This window comes from Neodiprion virginianus, chromosome 3, assembly GCF_021901495.1.
Source record: "Neodiprion virginianus isolate iyNeoVirg1 chromosome 3, iyNeoVirg1.1, whole genome shotgun sequence".
Lineage (NCBI taxonomy): Eukaryota > Metazoa > Arthropoda > Insecta > Hymenoptera > Diprionidae > Neodiprion > Neodiprion virginianus.
Window position 1 is genome coordinate 37,894,821 of NC_060879.1, and position 19,893 is coordinate 37,914,713.

At 44.8% G+C, this 19,893-nt stretch overlaps 1 protein-coding gene across 6 annotated transcripts in view; it reads right to left on the reverse strand.

Annotated features, from left to right (window-relative positions):
* The window catches only part of LOC124301436 (serine/arginine repetitive matrix protein 2), a 72,402-nt gene that overhangs the window by 25,260 nt on the left and 27,249 nt on the right, over positions 1-19,893 (reverse strand). For 5 of the 6 annotated variants that reach the window (XM_046756466.1, XM_046756468.1, XM_046756467.1 and 2 more), the window contains exons 3-7: positions 15,893-16,109; positions 13,442-15,774; positions 12,873-13,285; positions 12,632-12,729; positions 1,460-1,720 (exon numbers count right to left, since the gene is read on the reverse strand). In XM_046756466.1, coding sequence (XP_046612422.1) covers positions 1,460-1,720; positions 12,632-12,729; positions 12,873-13,285; positions 13,442-15,774; positions 15,893-16,109 — 3,322 coding nt within the window. The remainder of the gene's footprint in view (positions 1-1,459; positions 1,721-12,631; positions 12,730-12,872; positions 13,286-13,441; positions 15,775-15,892; positions 16,110-19,893) is intronic. The other variant, XM_046756464.1, reaches the window with a different exon arrangement.

A 19,893-nucleotide genomic window follows, 5' to 3' on the forward strand; every position in this document is an offset into this window, starting at 1 on the left:
ATGATTTATCGTGGGTGATGTGGAAGTGGGGGAGAGTAGGACGGATAAGAAGAGAAGAGAAAAGAAAATTACGTCATCTAACGTTGCTTTGGTTTATCGTTAACTCGACTATACCGGCCTACACTAATTTCGACATTTAACGACATGCAGGCAGGCCCAAAAGAAAATATTAATTATGTATACGCGATGTTCGTCTCTCCTGAGATTACACTGTGTAACTCTTAAGGAGCTTAACAGTTTCGTGCTGTCAAAGCATATCTTCCGCTTCGGCTAAACACCGTGTAGATTATGTTATAACCGCTTCAGAATATTGACGAAGGATTAAGGATTACGCTTATAAAAGCACGCGTTCAACGTGTTAAAAGAATATATGAACAGAACGCTATTATTAGATGCATTCCATTTGTTAATCCTTCTTAATTTCCCTTCGTGGTTTGCAGATGAGATTTTTAATCGCGATCAGAAGCAGATTTCATCCATATTTATTGAAGTTCGACTTCTATCGAACTGAATTTAAAGTTGGAATTAAATTTAGGTAACAGAGAAATTTCAATCATATTTTTCTTGGACATTTGATGCTGTCGCACAATCGATTCTCACGATTCTTGTTTCGTTTAATATTTTCTTTTACCGAGTGATTTCTTCGAAATGATATTGATTTCAAATTACATTCTGAATTCCTTCGAAAATTACGCGTTAAATCGTTAGAAAATAATATCGATACGCTAAATAGCTTCGTAGCCGTAACGGAATGGATGCAAAGGTGATGGAATTTTGAATACAAGTCTACGTACACAGCAAAAGAAAGAAAAATTCCATAACTTATGTACGAACGGGTTAGCCGCTATAACATTTGCTCACAATGAATCGATTTGTCACGGTTTACAGTAGCTACGGTCAAAAAATGAACACGATTGACGGGTGTAACAAAGAAATGCTTTGAAAGAAGAAAACGGCCAGTACCTACACGTGCCTTCCCTTTTTGCATTGTACTGAGAACCTTTAAAACTCTTTATATATGGTATAGAAACGAAAGCATATCTTTGAAAGCGATACGGAATAAGGAACAGCCTTTATTGAGAAATACAACACGATTTTTGAATCACCAATTCCATAAAAAGAATGGAAAAAATCGTTGAGTCTTCAACCTCGACGGTATGAAAAAGAAATATCAAGAAAACCGAATTCGATTTATGATAATTTCCATCTGTTTTGCCTTGCGGCATTTTGAAAATTCTATATTTAGGTTTTCTGTAATACTTCTAATTTCATGAACCCCGTATTCCTCTCTTTGAAAATTCGAAATTTCTAATCTTTCCACATTTTCATCTTCACCCAGAGAAAATTCTTTCAAAATTACCAACCAGGATTTTGGACAAGGTGGAATGGAAGTTGTGAAATACGTCAGGAATGTCGGTCAGGTATAACAGGCTGCGCATACCGAGAGTGTATAGCTTACGGGAATGTGATGGTATCGGCCGAGCCGAGGTTTGCTGATTATTATTAGCATTGTTATTGTTGTTGTTGGCAACGTTTGCCGCTGCGGCGGCGGCGACGGCGGCGTTGATATTGTTGTTAACGTTCCCGGATGAAACCGCGTTGTTAACAATCGTCAATGAGGAGGGTGGCGGCTGGTGTTGTCGAGGAGACGAAATCCGTGGCGTTGACTGTGCCGATCCCTCGCTGCCCCCGGGACTGCCCAATCTTTTCTTCGCCGACCCTACGGAACAAAGTCATTAATGTAAATGTGCACGGATACAAACGACGCGCGGCGTGTTTAACTCGTAAATCCTAATCAGTAGGTCTATGGGTATGATTTTGTCGGCTGGGGCCTTTTCTCCCGCAGCGAGTATATTTTTGACCTATTATCAGCTCGCCTCATCTCTTTATTGTACGTGTATATCCGTATGGCCTGCAGTGCTGTCTTCGCTCACTGGAATATCTTGTTACCACTGAGGTAACAAGACTCGCGTACGTACGTTCGTGGTTCTTCGAAACCGTTAAAAACCACCTTCAGGGAAACATGTAAATTCGTTGGACTCGTTCTTGGAATACATTTCAACCAATTTCGCAAAACCTAATCCGTGACAATCGAGTTATGATCTGAACGTGGACCACATTCAGGTACCAGTCCGACTCTACGTCGTCCCATTACGACACCATTTGCTCACAACTTGACACCATTAGTCTCGGATTCCTCGATTAACCACAAACGGGGTTCTCACTCTACAGTTTCTGAACTATCAAATTCTGGGATCAGGTTTTTCACAACGTTGTTATTTAATCAGAGGCATGTGTATCACGTTCTGATAGAACGAGGTGGCGTGAAGACGAGTCAAGTCAACATCGAGACAAATGCCAATTCACGAATGCAGAAAAATGTCCAAATCTTTGACTCAAGCATCTTTCGGTCTCTCTTTTTGTCCGAGACAGTCCAGTGCTGGAATCGAAAGTATGTAAGTTGAAGGGAGCGAACGTTTCCCGTTTCGCGAGTACAAAGGCCTTAAGGCTCAAATTGCGTATCAGAACGCGACCCACATTTCCGGCGAGTGGTATTCAACCTGTTGTCGACCCACCGCCCCTTTTCAGTCCCCTTCTCTCTTGGTCTGAGAACCTGAACAGAACGTACCGAAGGAAAAAAGGATTCGAAAGGAGCCGAGCAACGCACGTGCGGACTGCAGGCACAAAGGCATTCACGGGTCGAACAATTATCTCCTAGAATCGTAAATCAGCCCGTATACCAGCGCCTATGAATCGATTATCGTGAAATATATTATATGCTTTATCAAAATTTTATCAGTTTCTGATACACGGCCTCTTTTTATAAAAAGCCGGAGGCCATAACCATTGTTTAATGTGACCAATCAACGATCGACTCGCAAGTTCGCCTGGATTTTTTCTCGTGCTAATTTGACGCATGTAAAATTTTTCATAAGATAATCAACACGTAACCAAGTCTGTCCCCGACTTTTTTAATCATTGGTCAAAAGTCAAGACGGCTGCTGCACTTGTCCTCTCTGTACAATAAATTTCGAAGGAATCGTGCGGCTCGAGGTGATGAAGTTTGTCGAAAAAGTGGAGCACGCATCGAGCAGTGGAAAAAGAGGAGAAAACCGGGGCCCTGATTTTGCCACACGCATCGCTTCTTGAAGAGAGGAACGGTCTAAATCGGTGAGGAGGAATATGGGTCATGAAATGACGCACAGATGATGCACCGTCGGTGTAGAACTGACACTAGACGGTATTTTTAGATTCACGTTCACCGATTACTTTACTCCCGAGCCATACAGGTTCTAACCCATTAGCCAAACCTCGGCTCCAGAAATCCGTTCACCGGTAATCTATCGGTCATCTACACGTTCGCCATTGGCGAGATGCTACACCAGGATCATCGATAATTTTTTGGATGATCAATGGTAAGACGGACTTCACGAAGACCCGAAGCCAAACCCAAAGCCAATGTAATCCTCGTAAGTTTTCATGGAGACTTCAAGACTCGGCATAAATTGGAAGTACCTAGAGGAAGAATCTTGCAAAGCTTGCGACCAAAGGAGAGACCGTTAAGAATCCACTCAGTCGGTTTCAGCAGTATTTCCATAACGACCCGACGCTGACGTTCAAGTTTTGAGGAAATGATCGAAAGAGGCAAAACGTTCGTGGAGCAAGGCACTTCCGAATCTAGATCACCGGCAACGTTCGCCTGGAAGCCAGCTGAGCAAAGCGTTAGAGGATGAACAGCTGCAGCGTTGTGTGTACTTATTCCGTACGCTTAAATATACACGCCGATGCCGGTAACTCACGGGTTGAAACGGGCTCAAACCTTTTTCCGAAATGGGTCAGGTATAAGTTTATGCTCGGCTAGGCGTCGCGAAAACTGGTTTTCTTGCCTGCAACTTTGCGACGAAACTTCCTTGGACCTGAACGTAGAGCGCATTGCGGGAAAGTATTTGCGAGAATGACCCTCCCCCCCACTCTCTGCCGAAGAGTTTATGATGCAGAAACGCGTAAAGTCGTTCGTTCGCTGTACGTTATAAACACGGTACGGAAAATAAGGAACGCGCCAAGTAAAATAGAAGAAGAGGGTTAAACACGGTCGTCAAAACGAAGCGAAGCGGCTGAAACCGGGTCTGCGGCGTCATCGTAGTTGCGCAAAAAGCGCAGAAACTAGGCATCGCGTACAACTGGTAAGCAAGAAACTCGGACCGTCTAGGAAAGCGATGGAAGTACGATTCTGTGGTCACGTGACCGGAAACCTTGGTCGGGAGAGCTGAGGAAGGAGAGCGTTATTACAAAGCCCGTCACACGCAGGTACGTGATCATCGATCCTGCGGGTGGTGCTGAATGCGCCTAAGCAAGATGTACCTCTCTTGAAAGTTCCGAGTCGCATCTTTGCCGAGTCTCTGACAAAGTCGGCCCTTGGAATGCCCGAAGACTTGTCCTTCGATCCTTGCTGCCCCATTTTCAGTCAGGATAATCTCTCGATTACGATCAAGGGTCATCCGAAGTCCATGGTCAGGTCGAGTCCTTCTTCTACCACGGTGTGTTCTAGTTCCCTGCTCCTTCAGGACTGACGAGAAACGCTCATCCGGTTAACCGTGTCTGACGTCATTCTCTTTGCATACGCTTATCACAGAAATAAGGTCTCGGGTCGTTTCTCCGAAGGTCTGGAGACGGTTTTTAATATTCAACTTCGGGAGCTTTGACACACTATATATGTACGTATACACAGACGTACTCTTAGCTACGAAAAAATAATCCTTCGGCAAGGGGGAACCGAGGTCTAAACCTGTTTTTACGGGTGGCTAGGTCACATCCTGCACTCTGGACTTTCGTATCATACACGCCGCGCACATGATCCGCGACTGCGAAACGTGCTCCCGGTTTTCGATACTGGACGAAATCGCACTGAGAAATTGTACTAGTTCAGGTAACCTCTACATCGTCTTTCATACAATCCGTCATCGAAGGCACTCAATTATTATATTAATTAATTCGCGATTAGCCAAGGAGTAGCCAACGCTCAACGTCGGATGAAAACGTCCTTATCCCCGAGGGATGGCCCGAGCGGCAAAGGATCCTGGCCGTGACCTTGGGCCGGGAATCGCACCCCGTGCCCTTATCCTCGACTCCTTGAAGCCCGATCGCGTTGTTCGGTTACGTAAGGCCGACGATGGACTGAGCGAGCAGTACCGATGGTCGATGGCCTTGGGGGGCCCACGTGGTCACCCGGTGCACCTGTTCCCGAGAAGGAGTAGGAGGAGAAGGAGGAAAGAGGAAGGAGGAAGGAGGGAGGGAGGGAGGAACGGCGGTGCCGGAAATAAACCGGCGTGGCGTTGACCCGCGTCGTCGGAGAAAAGACGGCGAACAAAGTGCGGGAAAAGATCGTACGTCAGTGGGCCTCGAGATCGGGACGAGATGAGGAACTGGAGTAAAAAGAGGAGGAGTTAGAGGAGAAGGAGGAGGACGTCCGCGCCGGCGACGTCCCGACGACCCGTCGACGGTCAAACGCGGCACTCTCGTTGCGCATACTCGCGTCGCCGGCATCCACGCCGTGCCGAGCTTCGTCGGGGACTGTCGCAAGTTCGCTCTCCCGACGTCCTCTTGGTTCTCCGGACACGCCGACGCCGACGCCGGCCGCCACGAGAGAGCGCCTCCGACACTGGCGTCGGAACCCGGGGGATACCGAACCCCGTTAATGCCACGCCGGCTCCACTGACGTAGGATCGATACCGACACCCTTACCCGTGACTCACCCTTGCTTCACGACCCACCCCAACCGAGCATTCTCTTCCTCGAACGTTACGCCGGGCGCACTGCGACGCGGACACACCCTGTGGGGTGGAATTTTGGTAAGGTGATTTTATCAATTATTCGCCATATTGTTTTGCAAAATTCCAAATCAACGGTATAACTTGTGAATTTCTCGGTCAGACTAAAACCAGTTGCTTGAGGGTTGGACGATGCAAATTTATTTTTTGCTTGTTTTGGAACCAAGGATCAAACAGATGCAAGCAAAAAAGGTCAATAATTCGGACAGGGTCGATAACTGGTACACTTACTTTATGGACTACTGTAGAGTACGATTTTGGTGTCAATTTAACACGAAATTTTGGCACTGATCGCATAAATTATACTAATGCAGTAGTTCACACCGAACAATTTTAATACCTGTACATTTCTGACAGTGATCATTGAGTACGAGAAAAACGTAACATCGTTTATTCAAAGTTTTTGACCTTTCTTTCTCCCTTGTTTTCACGATCGATTACAAAATTCCGGGTCTATTACCGGGTTTCCAGTTATATCACCACTCTTACAGTTGCCGTTTTGAGCCCCCTGGTCAAATGAAAAGGACACACGTGACCAAGGCCCCTCGTTTTTAGACTGACTAATTATGGGTGGCTGCATTCGTTTAAAGGACTGGCATATGCACATTGTTTGTCGATATTCGTTTCCCCGAGGGAAAGAGATGCCAATTATGTAAGCAGTGATGCTTTTCAGGGTTTATTTTGAATTTATTTACAATAATTTATACGAGTGTGGAGATGAAATATCGAAAGCTTGCTATTCCTGCAACTTCATCTGGCTGAAAAAAATCGTGTCAAATATTAAGAGGCATTCAATTATCTATCGAAACAATGAAGTGACGATAGTGTACATTTCGTGCGACATTTGTTCATCCATTAAGGTAGAAAACAAGGTTAATGGTGAAAAGATCACGCTCGACATATCAAGACTACAGTTCTTCAAACATGTGGATCGTGGTCTTTTTTTACGTCCGCTAATTGCTACATTAGCGAGCAGGAAATTGCAGTGTCCATAACAGTGTATGATTTCAATCGCACAGATTTGGTGTGAACTAGTCAGAGTCGATGTGTTTGTTCCATCGTTGGGAACCAGCGGTAATTCAAGAACGTGACGCAACTCCACAGCGATCGATGTTACAGTCCGATATAAACTCCGAGAGAAACGCGTTTGGAATAATTCTCCGTTCAATGTCTCTATTCCCTTTTCTTCGGACGCACATAATCCATCGAATAGACGCGTGTAACGATCCTCCACACCGCGTACTCAAAGCCCGGAGAGGATTGCTAAGGAAGGAGAAAAATTCCCAGAGACCTGGATAACAACCGCGCATGTATTGAACGGCTCCGGCTTTGTTGCCGAGGAAAAATACCTGGCAGAGACGAGGATGACCCAATGGACCTTGACCTTCGATTGCAGGCACTTATTGCCGGTGCACTCTTGGCACATGCATCTCTCTTTCGAATGCTTCAAAGCGACCTGCGCTGCTCTTTGTCCCGTGACCTCAAAAAGTCTGGCGAAGACGTTCTGTCGAATATGCGGTCGATGTACAGTGGAATCGTTTTCGGACCCTTCGATAATTCACCGCAGAGGAATGGCTGATCAGGTTATTCGATTCGATATGTATCGTCAGAGGTGAACGAAGCCGTTGGACTCGAATCTGATGAAGAGAAAATTTCCAAACGCAACATGGAAAATTTATTGTACCGATTTTTTGTACCGCAATCTATCAACCTTCCTTATTCAATCCTGCCTCGTTGCGAAACGTTCAACGCTGAGAAGCTCGCCAGCATTAAATCGGCACGTTATTTACAGCTCGCTGCATTCTTGGAACGTGTATAACTACAGAGTGAAGCGCCACTACAAGACCGAGTAACGGTTAAATTGCATGTAAAGGAAGAGAGTGAGTTTTTCTGCACCGACACCTCGACGAGATCCAGCAACAGTAGCAACGCGATTCCAAAGATCAGTGACAAACGCTACGAGGTCGCGGCTTAAAGCCTGTGAAACGTAGCTCGACACAGCCTTGATGACAAAGTCTGGAAGACCTTGCGGTCTGCGCGATCTTTGAGCTGTCTGGAAGTCGCAAACACAGTCGCACGAGTTCGAGTGTTCTTTAATCTCCTCACGTAGCGACAAGCATCAGCATCAGCAGCAGCAGCAGCAACGGCGGCGCTGACGTTGTAAATTAATTCTTATTAATTCATCTCCGCCTCGGTTTCACGGTGACCATTTTATCCGGGGCGTCACCGGATCGCCTCGAGGACGACGGAGTTATACCAATCTCGATTTGAATTTTAAAACGAACGGATGTGCTGCACCGGGAACCCGTGGACTGTGTCGTAACGATTTCACGGTCCAACGTTTCGTCGGCGCCATATTTTTATCCAGCATCGCAAGATCGCCGTTTGTACCCCCGTCTAATCGCGAAAACTACGCTCGTCAAATTCGTCACTGCACTGAGAAAAATTTCATTTGTTACAGTAACTAGACAAATTCAGTAAAAAGGTATCGTTAAAAAAATGTTTGAATATTGTTGGAATTACGAAAAACGAGGTACGCGTAACAATTTTGCGCTATCGTCGATCCTTTTTTGGTTATTGCAACGCAAAATCAGTTTGTGAGGTTTACTCTACTTTTTTAGTTAAGCAAGGCTTTAACGTCAATTTATTCTTGCACAAGCATAAATTTTCGCAACAGTTGCAAGAAAATATAGTAAAAGTGATCGTAATGAGAAAGAATAGTAACGGATACTAGACTTTCTATTAACAGCTACAAAACTAATTTTCATTTTCTACCTATAACTATACTTTTCGATTGTGGTAAAAAATGAAAATAGTTAAGGACTGAGCGGTAACCGGCACTAAAAATTTCTCTCAGTGTGAATACAGTTGAACTGACGATGAACGATGGAATGGAAGTGTATTTTTTACCTATTCTCGATACATGCACAACGAAATTCGGAAAGTCATTGTATCCGACAATTCTTGACTATGAAATCCATAGACACGACAATGACGGGCAACTGTATAATTAATACCCGTGTAACGGTGACAGTTTCTTTCTTTGTTTTTTTTTTTTTTCTGTCTCAAGTCTTGAATTCAAATGGAAAGTATATTTTCAGCAAACTAATTGCAATAAATTGCTTGAAGAATGCATTTCTGAAACGGGCATTGTGAGAGACCCGTTTACCAGATTACGAATGTACTCTGATTCATTCCTTTATTAAATTTCGTCCCAAGTTCAAAGCACTTACTGTCTAATAATAAGACGGTGAGTGCTCAATGCTAAGAATACGAAGCTGCATGACAATGAGCCCTGTTTTAGTGCATATTGGAGCAAATGGGTACAAGTATAAAATTGCTCACAAGTGTAGCAATAAAGCACTGAATATTGTTCAACATTCTATGCATGAATTTTAAAAAATTTCATAACGTAGACGAGGTTTTGCATTTGTTGACTTTAAATCTCTTCGCGTCTTGATAGAATTTTTATCACTCATCACAGGACTTTGAATCAAGAAATGAATTCAATTAACTTTGTGTTACCATGTCAACTTCCATTTAACTAGTCTTGAAGAAATCTTTCAACGAAGTACTTTTCTGTATAAAATCATTGAATTGAAAGCCTCGATTCAATGAAACATCGACTGTACAAAGTGAAGAAAGAATTCACAATTGTAACAATTGTAACTCGGAAAATACTTCAAACATTTTAAACTCATCGGCGTTTAAATCCAAAATATTTCTGAGTGTAGTAAGAGCTTGAAATCTGGGTTTGAAACGAGTTTGCAGTCTATCGGAAGTAGAAAAGGAAGAAAAAAGTTACAGCCTCGTTCTAAATATAACATGAAATTATGCAGAGTCGTATGATCATATTCGTACAAATACATTATACCATGGTATATTATACATATATATATATATACGTGCATAAAGCCTCTGCAATCTATGACGCAGGATGCTACGGGACATGTCTATAGATAGTTTATTGTCGTTTAAACCGTGAGCAAATTTTCCCACCTCAGCTTCTTCTCGCCCGAGCTAACTATTACGGTCGATACGAAGTCTAAACAACCGGGGAGCGAGCGCTACGCCCTTTTATAACCTGCTGGCAGCAGCTGGTTTCCATCGTCGCAAAAATCTAGCAAAAAAGCGTGCTAATAATGGCCGCAGGAAGGGCGCTTGTATAGCCTGACTTCTGCAGGCTTCGGCTACTCGATGAATAATATAATGCACATGCATGCAACCGCGGATGGATTTTTCCTCCATCTTTCTCTTCTTCTCTAATGCTTAACCCCTACCGGCTACCTAGGGGTGTAAATCACCTCAGGGCATTTTTCCCTTAATTAAATGAAATACAAAAAAATAATTTCAAATAAAACATTAACATTAAATTGAAACTTTTCAAAAATCGCAATTTTTTTTTTTTCTTCATTTCCCTTACATTTGTTTTAGTATACTTAAATTTGAGTTTTGTAGTAACGTTGTTTCATTCGTTTTTACTACCATCGATGTAAATAACATTGCTGGAGATTTTTATAATGTTTATTTTCTTCTCGTAACTTTTGATTCAGACTGTACGTCCCATTAACCTGTCTCGTTACAGTTTTTTTCAATATATATTCTTTTCACTAAAAAAAAAACGAACATAAAAAAATCGCGGTGATAGATCATTTTCGCGATTTACGTAATGAATTTGATTTTACGCTGCGTAAAATAAATAACGATTGACCGACCGTGACTTCCAGAATCATTCGCTCGACCTCCGCCTTTTGAATTCACGTAATTAGAATTAATGTCACCGTCTATTAAGCCTTTGCTGAAAGACCGCCGATCTGAAATCAAGGCTGCTGCTTTGTTTGCTCGCGCTTGCTGAATAATTCATCGAGAAAAAAGTCGAAGTGAAGGAAGAGAGAAAAAAAAAAAATAAAAAATAGATCACGTTGATCGATACGAAATTATCATCAGCGATTTTAATCGAGCTTATACGTCTTGCGAGTTTTAATCTCGTACAAGTTTTTTCCTTTGGTACATTATGTTTTTTGTTTTATTTTTTTCGCTTATCAATCCAATTCAGCGATCACATTCGCGTTGTGGTGTAACTAATGTAACTAATATCGTTAGCAATGACTATAGCTGAATAATTGTTGGGATTGAATACGGCTAATTAGGCCAACAAATAGAGCAAAATTGCGTTCGAGGGATAATTCGAGAACGGAATGCGTCCGCAACACAGTCGCCACACACACACATAGACAGTATCAAGTATTTCCGAACCATGAATGCACGATACTTTATACACTTGTAAACGTGTGCAGGTATCGAACGCTTCGCTATTTATATACGCGTCTCGTCTCAGAAATCTTTGGGATGAGAAAAAGGACAAAAAAAAAAAAAATTACGATGCTTAAAAATACGTAGGATGATTAATAAGTTTGGATGTAACCGAGTAAACATTTATTCCGTCGTCGAAATGATATATCGAAGTGGTGCAATGATTTAGTTTCCATAAATTTGAGAAAACCTGGGAGGATTAAGAAATGAAACCGACTTCTTTTATTTCCCTTATGAAAAATAAAGTGGCTTAAAGTTTTACCAATTCGGAAAATTTGGATCATAAAGTTGAAGACGGGAAATATTTTACTTGAAACAAATTGATCTCGATGATGTGGTTGAAGGAAAGAATTTCAGAATATATTTAATTGTAAGCTGAAGAAATTTCAGCCGAGAATAAAAGCTGAGCTTTGACTTGGGCTTCCAACTTGAGACCTGGATTGCTCAGCTGGTTGAGTTTATTTGCGAAACGGCGAAGCAAAAAGCATTAACAGTAACAAATATAGACGAGCTATCCCGACCGAAGAATTGTGCCGGAATCTAACACTCGGCGGGAAGACGAAAGTCTGGGGACGTCGTCGATGAAAAATAAAAGCGAATTTAAGGGGTCAAAAATCGAAAGAATGCCTTTAACCGTCGGTTCAGCCGCGACGCGACGACTTTCCACCGACATTGTAGAAGACAAGCTTTAGAAAGAAGTCTAAACCGCAACGAATTTTAACGATGATTAACGAGCCGAGTGATCTTTGAGGCGAGTGATTATATTTTTTATTCACTCTACCTTGACAAGCTGACAAGGGACGAGAAAACCATTGAATAATAATTTCTGGATAAGGCAACTTCATCTTATCGTTATATTCAAGTTTCGAGATAGAATAATTATTGAGACAACGATTATTACGATACGTATGATTTATATTCTCGAAAAATTGTGAAATTTATAAAAGGTGCGTGATGTGTAATACATGTGTAACGTGTGGTAACTAATTTCAATAGAAAAAGAAACGAAATATATTCGTACATGATCCGCAATGGTGATCTTTAAGCTCTTATACAAATAAAAATAACAGATAAATAAACATTAAAGCTGTTTGCACAGCAAAGCGTGATACTTTAGAATTCGGAAAAATTTACTGACTCAACTGCGCACCGATTTGATCCACGATTGGAAAACTATCCTCGAAATCATGAACAACGACGCGTGTAAACCGACCTCGTTTCCGTGCAAGAATCGATAGTATTTCCGGTCACTAATCAAGTAAACTCAATCGACACGTGTGTTAGTTTTATAAACAAATATCCGTCGTCGCAAAGGAAACAACGAAATAAACGATTTGTACGATAAATTAGAACAGAGTAATCCCGTTACGTACGATAAAATTAAAATGCGCGTTGTAAAGTTTTCCGAATCTTCATCATACGTTTTAATCTGTATTCGTTTGTAATACAATCAATTGTTCTAGTTTTAATAGTAAATATTTATGACTCACTGGGGGCACTGCTAATGTCACTCATCGAACTGTGCACCGAGCTTTGCGCGGTCTCCTGAGTAGGCGATGTCACATCCTGACGTCCTCTGGTTCTCCTGCTGGATGCAAAGACAGAAAAAAGGAAGCGTCATTGACCATCAAGCGCTTCGTAAAGCTCATGGTACTCTAGTATTTAACGTCATTCCCCGTCCCCATGAGATCCGAAATCCCATTCCCCCCGTAACTAGGAATCAATACGAACCTCTTGCTCTTCGTGGAGTCTCCGGGCGATCGTCGATTCGTCGTCGAGGGTGGCGGACCCAGACTTTGCAACACCCTTGACTTGACCTCCTTCCTCGGCGGTCGTGACCTTTGCTCATTCTTCCCGGCTTCTATCTTGCTCATAACAGCGTCCCACCGTCCACCCTTCCTCGGCGTCCTTTGTGGGCGTCGTGCTTCCTTTTCGGACTCGTCTTTCGGTCCGGACTCGATCATAGCCTTGATTTTCGAGACGACATTCCGCTTGGGCATCTTGTACTTCTTCAACGGCACCGGGTCCGACTTGTTCAACGCCTTCGCCGGCGGAGTCGGACTTTGAACCTCGATCACAGTCACGTCCAAGGTTCCGACCGACGTGTTCGAGTCCACCGATGAGTTCAAATTGCTCGCTGGTACCTGAAAAGAAAATTAAAATAATGTCAGACGGTGGTGCCGATCTTTCAGATTCTGGAAGAAACTGTCTACCATTGTCTGAAATAAGTAAAATGGAAAGAATCCGCGATTTAACCGGACAATCGGCAACTGATCCAACGACATGTATTCGTTCCTCACCTGTAGGTTATCCGTGACGATCGGCTGTTGCAGCTGCTGCTGCTGATTGTCGATCAAATGAGGGGATGGCTGGCTCTTTTGCGACTCTGTGTCAGCGGTGTCGGGGGTCTGACCTTCGCTGTGGGGTTCCTCGTGTTGTTGATCGTCCTGCCTGCGATCGAGATCGGAATAAATGCCACTGGAGTCCATTTCCTCGCCTGTGAAGCTGGGGCAGCGTCTCCCACCGGGGGCGCAGAAGAGCGTACCATCGATGACCTGAGCCCTGCGATCACCGCGGACGATCTCCTCGTGGGCGTCGGCGTCGCTCTCCGTGAAGAAGTCCGAATCGGTCATAGGATCGGTTCGGGGGGCTGGAAGATTCGGCGGCGGTGCGACAGGCGCCGGATCGGCCCCGCGGCTGGCTGGCCTGGAGTTTTCTCCGTCGCCCTGATAGCCGGCCTCCAGACTAGTGATGCTGGTCACGGAGGTGATGAAGCTGACCGGAACGGTCCGCGTTGGTTCAGCGGGCTTCGGATCGAGCGGAAGGTCTTCGGGAGACGGTGTCCGCTCGCTTGACCCTTCGGTGGGTTCACCGTCGACGGAGGTGGGGAGATCTGATGGTCTGGATGCGGACGCCCTCGTCATCGCGATCCTGGATCCCCCGGAGCCGGTCAAGTTCTCGCAAGACGGAGTCCTCGAACACTCCAAGGCCATGCTGAACTCCGCCATTTGATCCGGCGTCAGTATGCCCAAACTCTCGTCGTGCTCGAAGGAGTTCTGCTTGTTCAGCATCAGGTAGTGAGGAGCTGGCGTCGCTTTCGAGGGTGGCGGTGCGGCCGGTGGCGTCAATTCGTCCTCCTCTTCGGGAACGTTCAGGTCCAGAAGACTGTACGGACCGGAAGTCGGATCCGGAGTGGATTTTTTCGGCTTGGAAGCGATGGGTTCGGGATTCAAAGGCTCGCTGAAGGTGTCGGTGACCTGCAGAGTCCGGTCGGCGAGGCAGCTGTCGCCGATCTCATCGATCAGGGTGATTTTCGAGTTGTAAAAGTCGAAGTTTCTCGACGAATCGTCAGCCGGTTTAGTGGACTCCTCGAGTTTCGACCGATTCGTCGTGTCGCTGGACAGGGTGTAATCGACTAGGCAGGTGTCGTTGACGTACTTGATCTGATTCAGGCGCAATGAGTCGTAGAAAATGCTCGGAAACTCGGCCGGTTCCTTCCTCATCAAGCTTCCGCTTACGATACTGGCGCGAGCGGGGATTCCCGGCTCGATGAAGTACGTGTCGTTTAGTTCGTTGTCGTTTTTCACTTTGTCGTCAAGTGTCGTAGGGAATAAAGTCGTTCCCGGTATATTTCGCCCGTTAATTTCTCCGCCGGGTATCGATATGGTCCGTGAGAAAGCGTCGATGTTCTCGGTGACGTCGATCAAAAACGTGCCATTCGGGGCCTTTTGTTCCTTGGTAAACTCGGCCTGGCCATGACCAGCCTTATTCCCGATCAAGAAGGTGTCGTTCATGTCCTCGCGGGACAGAATTCCACCGTTCTGTTTCGCGGCGTCGGGACTAAGGCCTGCGATCACGCCGGGTTTGTCGAAGGTCAGGTTCTTCGAGTCGGCCCCTTCTTCGTTGGGCTGGTCAATTTTCCCGCAATTATACGTGAGTCGTTTCGTGAACGGTGCCTCGACGACGGGTGATTTGTCGGCGTAGAAATTGGGCAAAGTCGTTTGCTCCGAAATGGCGGAGTTGCCGTTCACCGTCGGTTTCACGTTTATGAACGATTCGTTGAGCGTAAATATAGCCCCGGTTGGTTTCGGCAACGGTTTGCTCAAATTTACCGTCACGTCGTTCACCTTGTACACCGCCTGACGCAGAAGAGCATTCTCGACCTTGTTAATCAGGTGGGTAATGTTCCTTACGCCCGTAGAAGACTTTGGCATCCATTTGTCTTCGGCATCTGCGTTGGACGGTACAGAGGAGGTTTCGTTAATCTTTGGCAGGGATTTTCTCCCCTCGTTCCCCGTCGGTGAGGCTCCATTCTTCTTCAAAAGACCCGCGTCTGTAACTGACTGAGCCTTCTGCTCCGGCGACTTTGAGGATTCGACTTCCTGCGGGGTTGTTTTTGGCTTCGCAACGGTTCCGGTCACGTTCAGGTTCGTCGATTTTGTTCCCGGCGAGACGGTAGCTTCGTTCGTCGAGGGGATCGACGGCTTCGTAAACATCGTAGGCAGGACCAGACGATTGCCGGGTGGGATTTTCGTTTTCGTCGTCGGCGACGGAGTTTTACACTTTCCAGCCTCCTCGCAGTCGACATTGTCCATCGGTGAAAGCCCGAAGGTGTCGTCGAAGGCTTTGGTACCTAAAACGGAATCGTCAAGCAAATTCAGTCCGACTGGTGCGTTGCGTAAAGGTTCGAACGTAATCACACCTCGATATTTTCCAAAAAAACACGAACGCCAAGAACTCGTCTACCGTACCTGTATTCGGCTGAACAAATGGCGTCGAAGTGACGCGACCCTTGTCTGCGAGGTAGAGGCTCTCCATAAGTGATTTCACCGATCCCCGCTGTCCGGCATTCTGTGGTGTTACAGGAATTTCGAATCCTGCAACCTTGTGCTGGGCGACTACCCTGGGCTTCGGAAGAAACGAGGGCCGGATGGAACCCGGCATCGGTATCCTGCTCTCCCCCGCGTTCTGCAATAAAAACATCATGCGAAGATATTTAGTCGAATGTGAGAAAAAGCCGACACGGTTGATACTCTATACACATAGACTCCATGGTCTATAGTCGTCAGCTTTATTGTTGAAATACATAAATGTCATCTGGTCTGGAATTAACCCCAAGTTTATCCGTCTCTTATACGAATCATATCCACGAACGCGTCACCAAAAAATCCTTCCCAGCTGATGCATCCGACAAAGCTTCGCCTTTACGCCCACCCGGACTTTCTTTGGTGGAGTATTTGCGAGCGACGTAAGCCGTTGTAGTGCATGATTCAATCAGCGTTCTGTATCTCGGTTCGCGGTACGTAGGAACCTCCGAAAGATAGTGAGTGCGTTCGTTGCCCTTGGCCCATCTCCAAATAATACGGACCGCTGTATCCGCGGGCCTAAAGCTCCCCTCGAGGATGTGCACCATCCGTGAATCACAAGTGCCCGACTCTTGGCATCATCCTCCACCTCCTCCTCCTCCTCCTCCTCCTTCTCTTACGCGACACTCCGTTAATCTAATCTTAGCCAAAAGCACGAGACGTTCGCCACGTCACGTGCCGTACCGTCATTTCTTCATCTCGAAGACAATGCGCCGGAATCTGCAGCAGGTACTAAGTATAGCAGGTGTAGACTTTGTGGTATCAGAAAAGAAACGTCGAATAAGTCACTCTGATCAATCCAACATATCAGCGGTGGGTTTGAAACCCCGTCAGCTGCAATCGTGGAAATTATACCCAGTTCTAGTGTCAAAGTGAGTTGGTATTATGGGGCGTGTATGACGCGCGAGAATTGCATCGAATTAGCCGTTATTCTGCTCGCGAAAAAACATATATACGCAGAAATAGTTCTTTCAAGGGGGTTTATATTTACGACCGTAGTGCACTTGGATCTTTATACCGCGCTCTGCATATTTCGAATCGCAATCACGTGTCAGGGTTTAAATCAACCGCTTGCACACTACGAGACAGATTGAAATATGAAATACGAGAGGTTGAACGAGCTTGCGGAATGTTGTCTTGCGAATTAGAGGATCTCGCGATTTCAACTTTGAAATGAACAGTGAGCTACAAAGTTTCCGCTCTTATCCGGCTTGTTGAATCCAACTGTTAGAGGAATTTAATTTGGCTCGAGATCAGGGAACTTTGACCAAGTTTGCAACCGTCAGCTCACAATTACCAGGATTCAAATTATATAGGTCAGACGAAACGATGTCTAGCTTTTCTGAGATTTGTTTTTATTTTTTTTTTTTCAATACTTTATAGAGGAACAATAAAACTGATGGTTCTATTGGCGTAGTTCTGCTATATCAGACACTGAAATCAATTTATGGTTTCTCTGATAGAATAATAATGTATATTCCAATTTCTCGAAGCATTATAGCTTGAATTGTAGGTTGAGACGGATCCAACAAGCCGTCATTGACCCATTTCTTATTTGGAAAAGGAACTCCCGACTCCAGACTCCACTCGTCAGACTTTTCCATTTGCGAATCTAATATCTCACGCGATCGGCTTATCGAAAATGGGTCAACCTTCCCTACGATAGTTAGACATGAATGTTGTATTCATTTTAGGTTTTAACCATATTTTTCTACGGAAACTTTAATCCTGATGGACAGGAAATTTGACAACAATATAAGCTGCGCGGATTAATTTCGAAGTAATTTGCTACGGTACAACATTACGCGTCATGGAGTGAAATTACGACGCAGCCTGAGCATTTATCGATTTTGGGGTGACTGACTATAACGGCGAGTCCACGTACCTACTTATTATTGTGTACGTAAAGTAAACGAGGTTGCGTGCATCCCTCGACACGCGTTGTATGCCAATCTGTCATTGTGTTGTGTACGATTCGTCAGTCACAATTACATATAGAAGGGTACGTACGCAGCGAGAGATATTACGATTGTAATTTAAACGTAAATTCCTCGAGTCTGAATTTCGCGACGGACGATTTCATCGCGTTGTTTACCCTTCGTCGTCTCCGGAATTGCGTTTGAACGTTGAACCGCCCCCGTTTGCAGAGCAAACCAGAGATCCGTTGTACGCGACGATCAGGAAACACTTGTTACTATAACGAGGAATAAAAATCCTCGGGGTTTACTACGGTGAAAGATATCGGTGGGTAAGAATTACCGCGCTGATTGCAAACCCCTTGAACTTCGATTTCCGAATACACCGATGAATGCAGCAGTATCTTATAAAGTGCCGCTGTAACGTATCGATTCCCGATATTCGAACGAACCGTCGCAGAAAGTCTCTGCAGCGAAAAGCCGGGAGAATTTTATTCGCCCGTTGAACAATAAGCTGTCGCAGGCTTTCTACGTCTCGAATCATAGGAATTATTTCATACGGAATGTATAACGCGAGTGGTGAAGAGGCAAAAGTCCCTTTCGAACGGTCGATGACGTAGAACATTGAATAGCGACTTTCTTTGTCACCTGAGCCACTTTTCTCCATCGACTGCTTACTATTGCAATATTTTAACTCTGGATAAAAGCAATATTATTTACAGAACTTACCAAATTCGGAAGGGAAGAAACATCGTCCGAAAGAGGCCGACTTGACAAAGAAAATCGTACGTTTATGTGCTACATACGGATATATGTATTCGTATATCGTAGCCATGTGAAATGCAGATGTGACGATGAAAATTAATCCGACCCTTTCAACTTGACGTTACACCAGCATGGAATTAGAGCCGTGCAATAAATGTCAGAGTCTGTTGCGCGGCGGTCTGGAATGGAAGTTTGCATCCTCGAAGAGAAATTACGCGTGTAATATCTTCTTCTGTTTAGGCGCGCGATCGCTTAATAGACTGGGTTTTATTACAACCGCGGAGGGATATTAGGTCAGACTGGAGATAACAACACGAGCCGACGTGCTACCACGACTATTTCTATCCATTCCTATTTTTCCCGCGGTCTCTTTTCCATCCACTATTTTTATTTGCTCTCCTATTTTTCAAGAGACTACACGAGACTGCATCTCTTGGCGCGTTTCTTACGACATCAGGGAGCCTGGAATCGGGATCGATCCAAATCGTTCAAATCCAAGTTTGAATTAGTTCTTCGTCACTGTTATTGCAACTAATTGTAAGAAAGAGAGAGAGAGAGAGAGGAAATTAGTGAGCTGACTTTTCAGGACCATGACCTTCGTTACGATGAATAACACAGGCGAGAAGCTGAGATCATTACCAGACTGAGTAACGGAGTATGTGCAGCGATGACGAGCATGTGTAACAGCGTAAAGCAACTCTACGGTGCTGTATTTTATTAGGCTTGAATTTGCGCTAATTTATCCCGCCCACCTGACCGACAATCGTCGCCCAGCAAACTCACTATACAGTTGCGCGATTTCACGCCTCGAGCAATTGCAAACTTGCACAGGGAAACGGTCGAGCGGCAAAATTACCGGCTGTGGCAGAAAAGCTGGTTTTGAAAAAAAAAAAAAACACGGCGGAATCGGATTTAATTAGGGTGGAATATCGACGCGGAAACTTCAGCGATGATTTGAGATCTTCGCGTCAATGAACCGTCGCATGGTGATGAGCGACGATATATGCTGTCACGACATAGATCGATAATGAACAAAGCTGGTTCAATCAATAAAGCTATTTGCCAATTCAACGAAACTCCTCCGTCAGCACGACACAATTATGCGGTCTCGACCAATGGACAAACCGCTTTTGTCCGTTGTACGAGCTGGGTGACTGCACGAATGTTGTAAAATTGATCGAAACCCGGATGAAAGCTTTTTTTTTT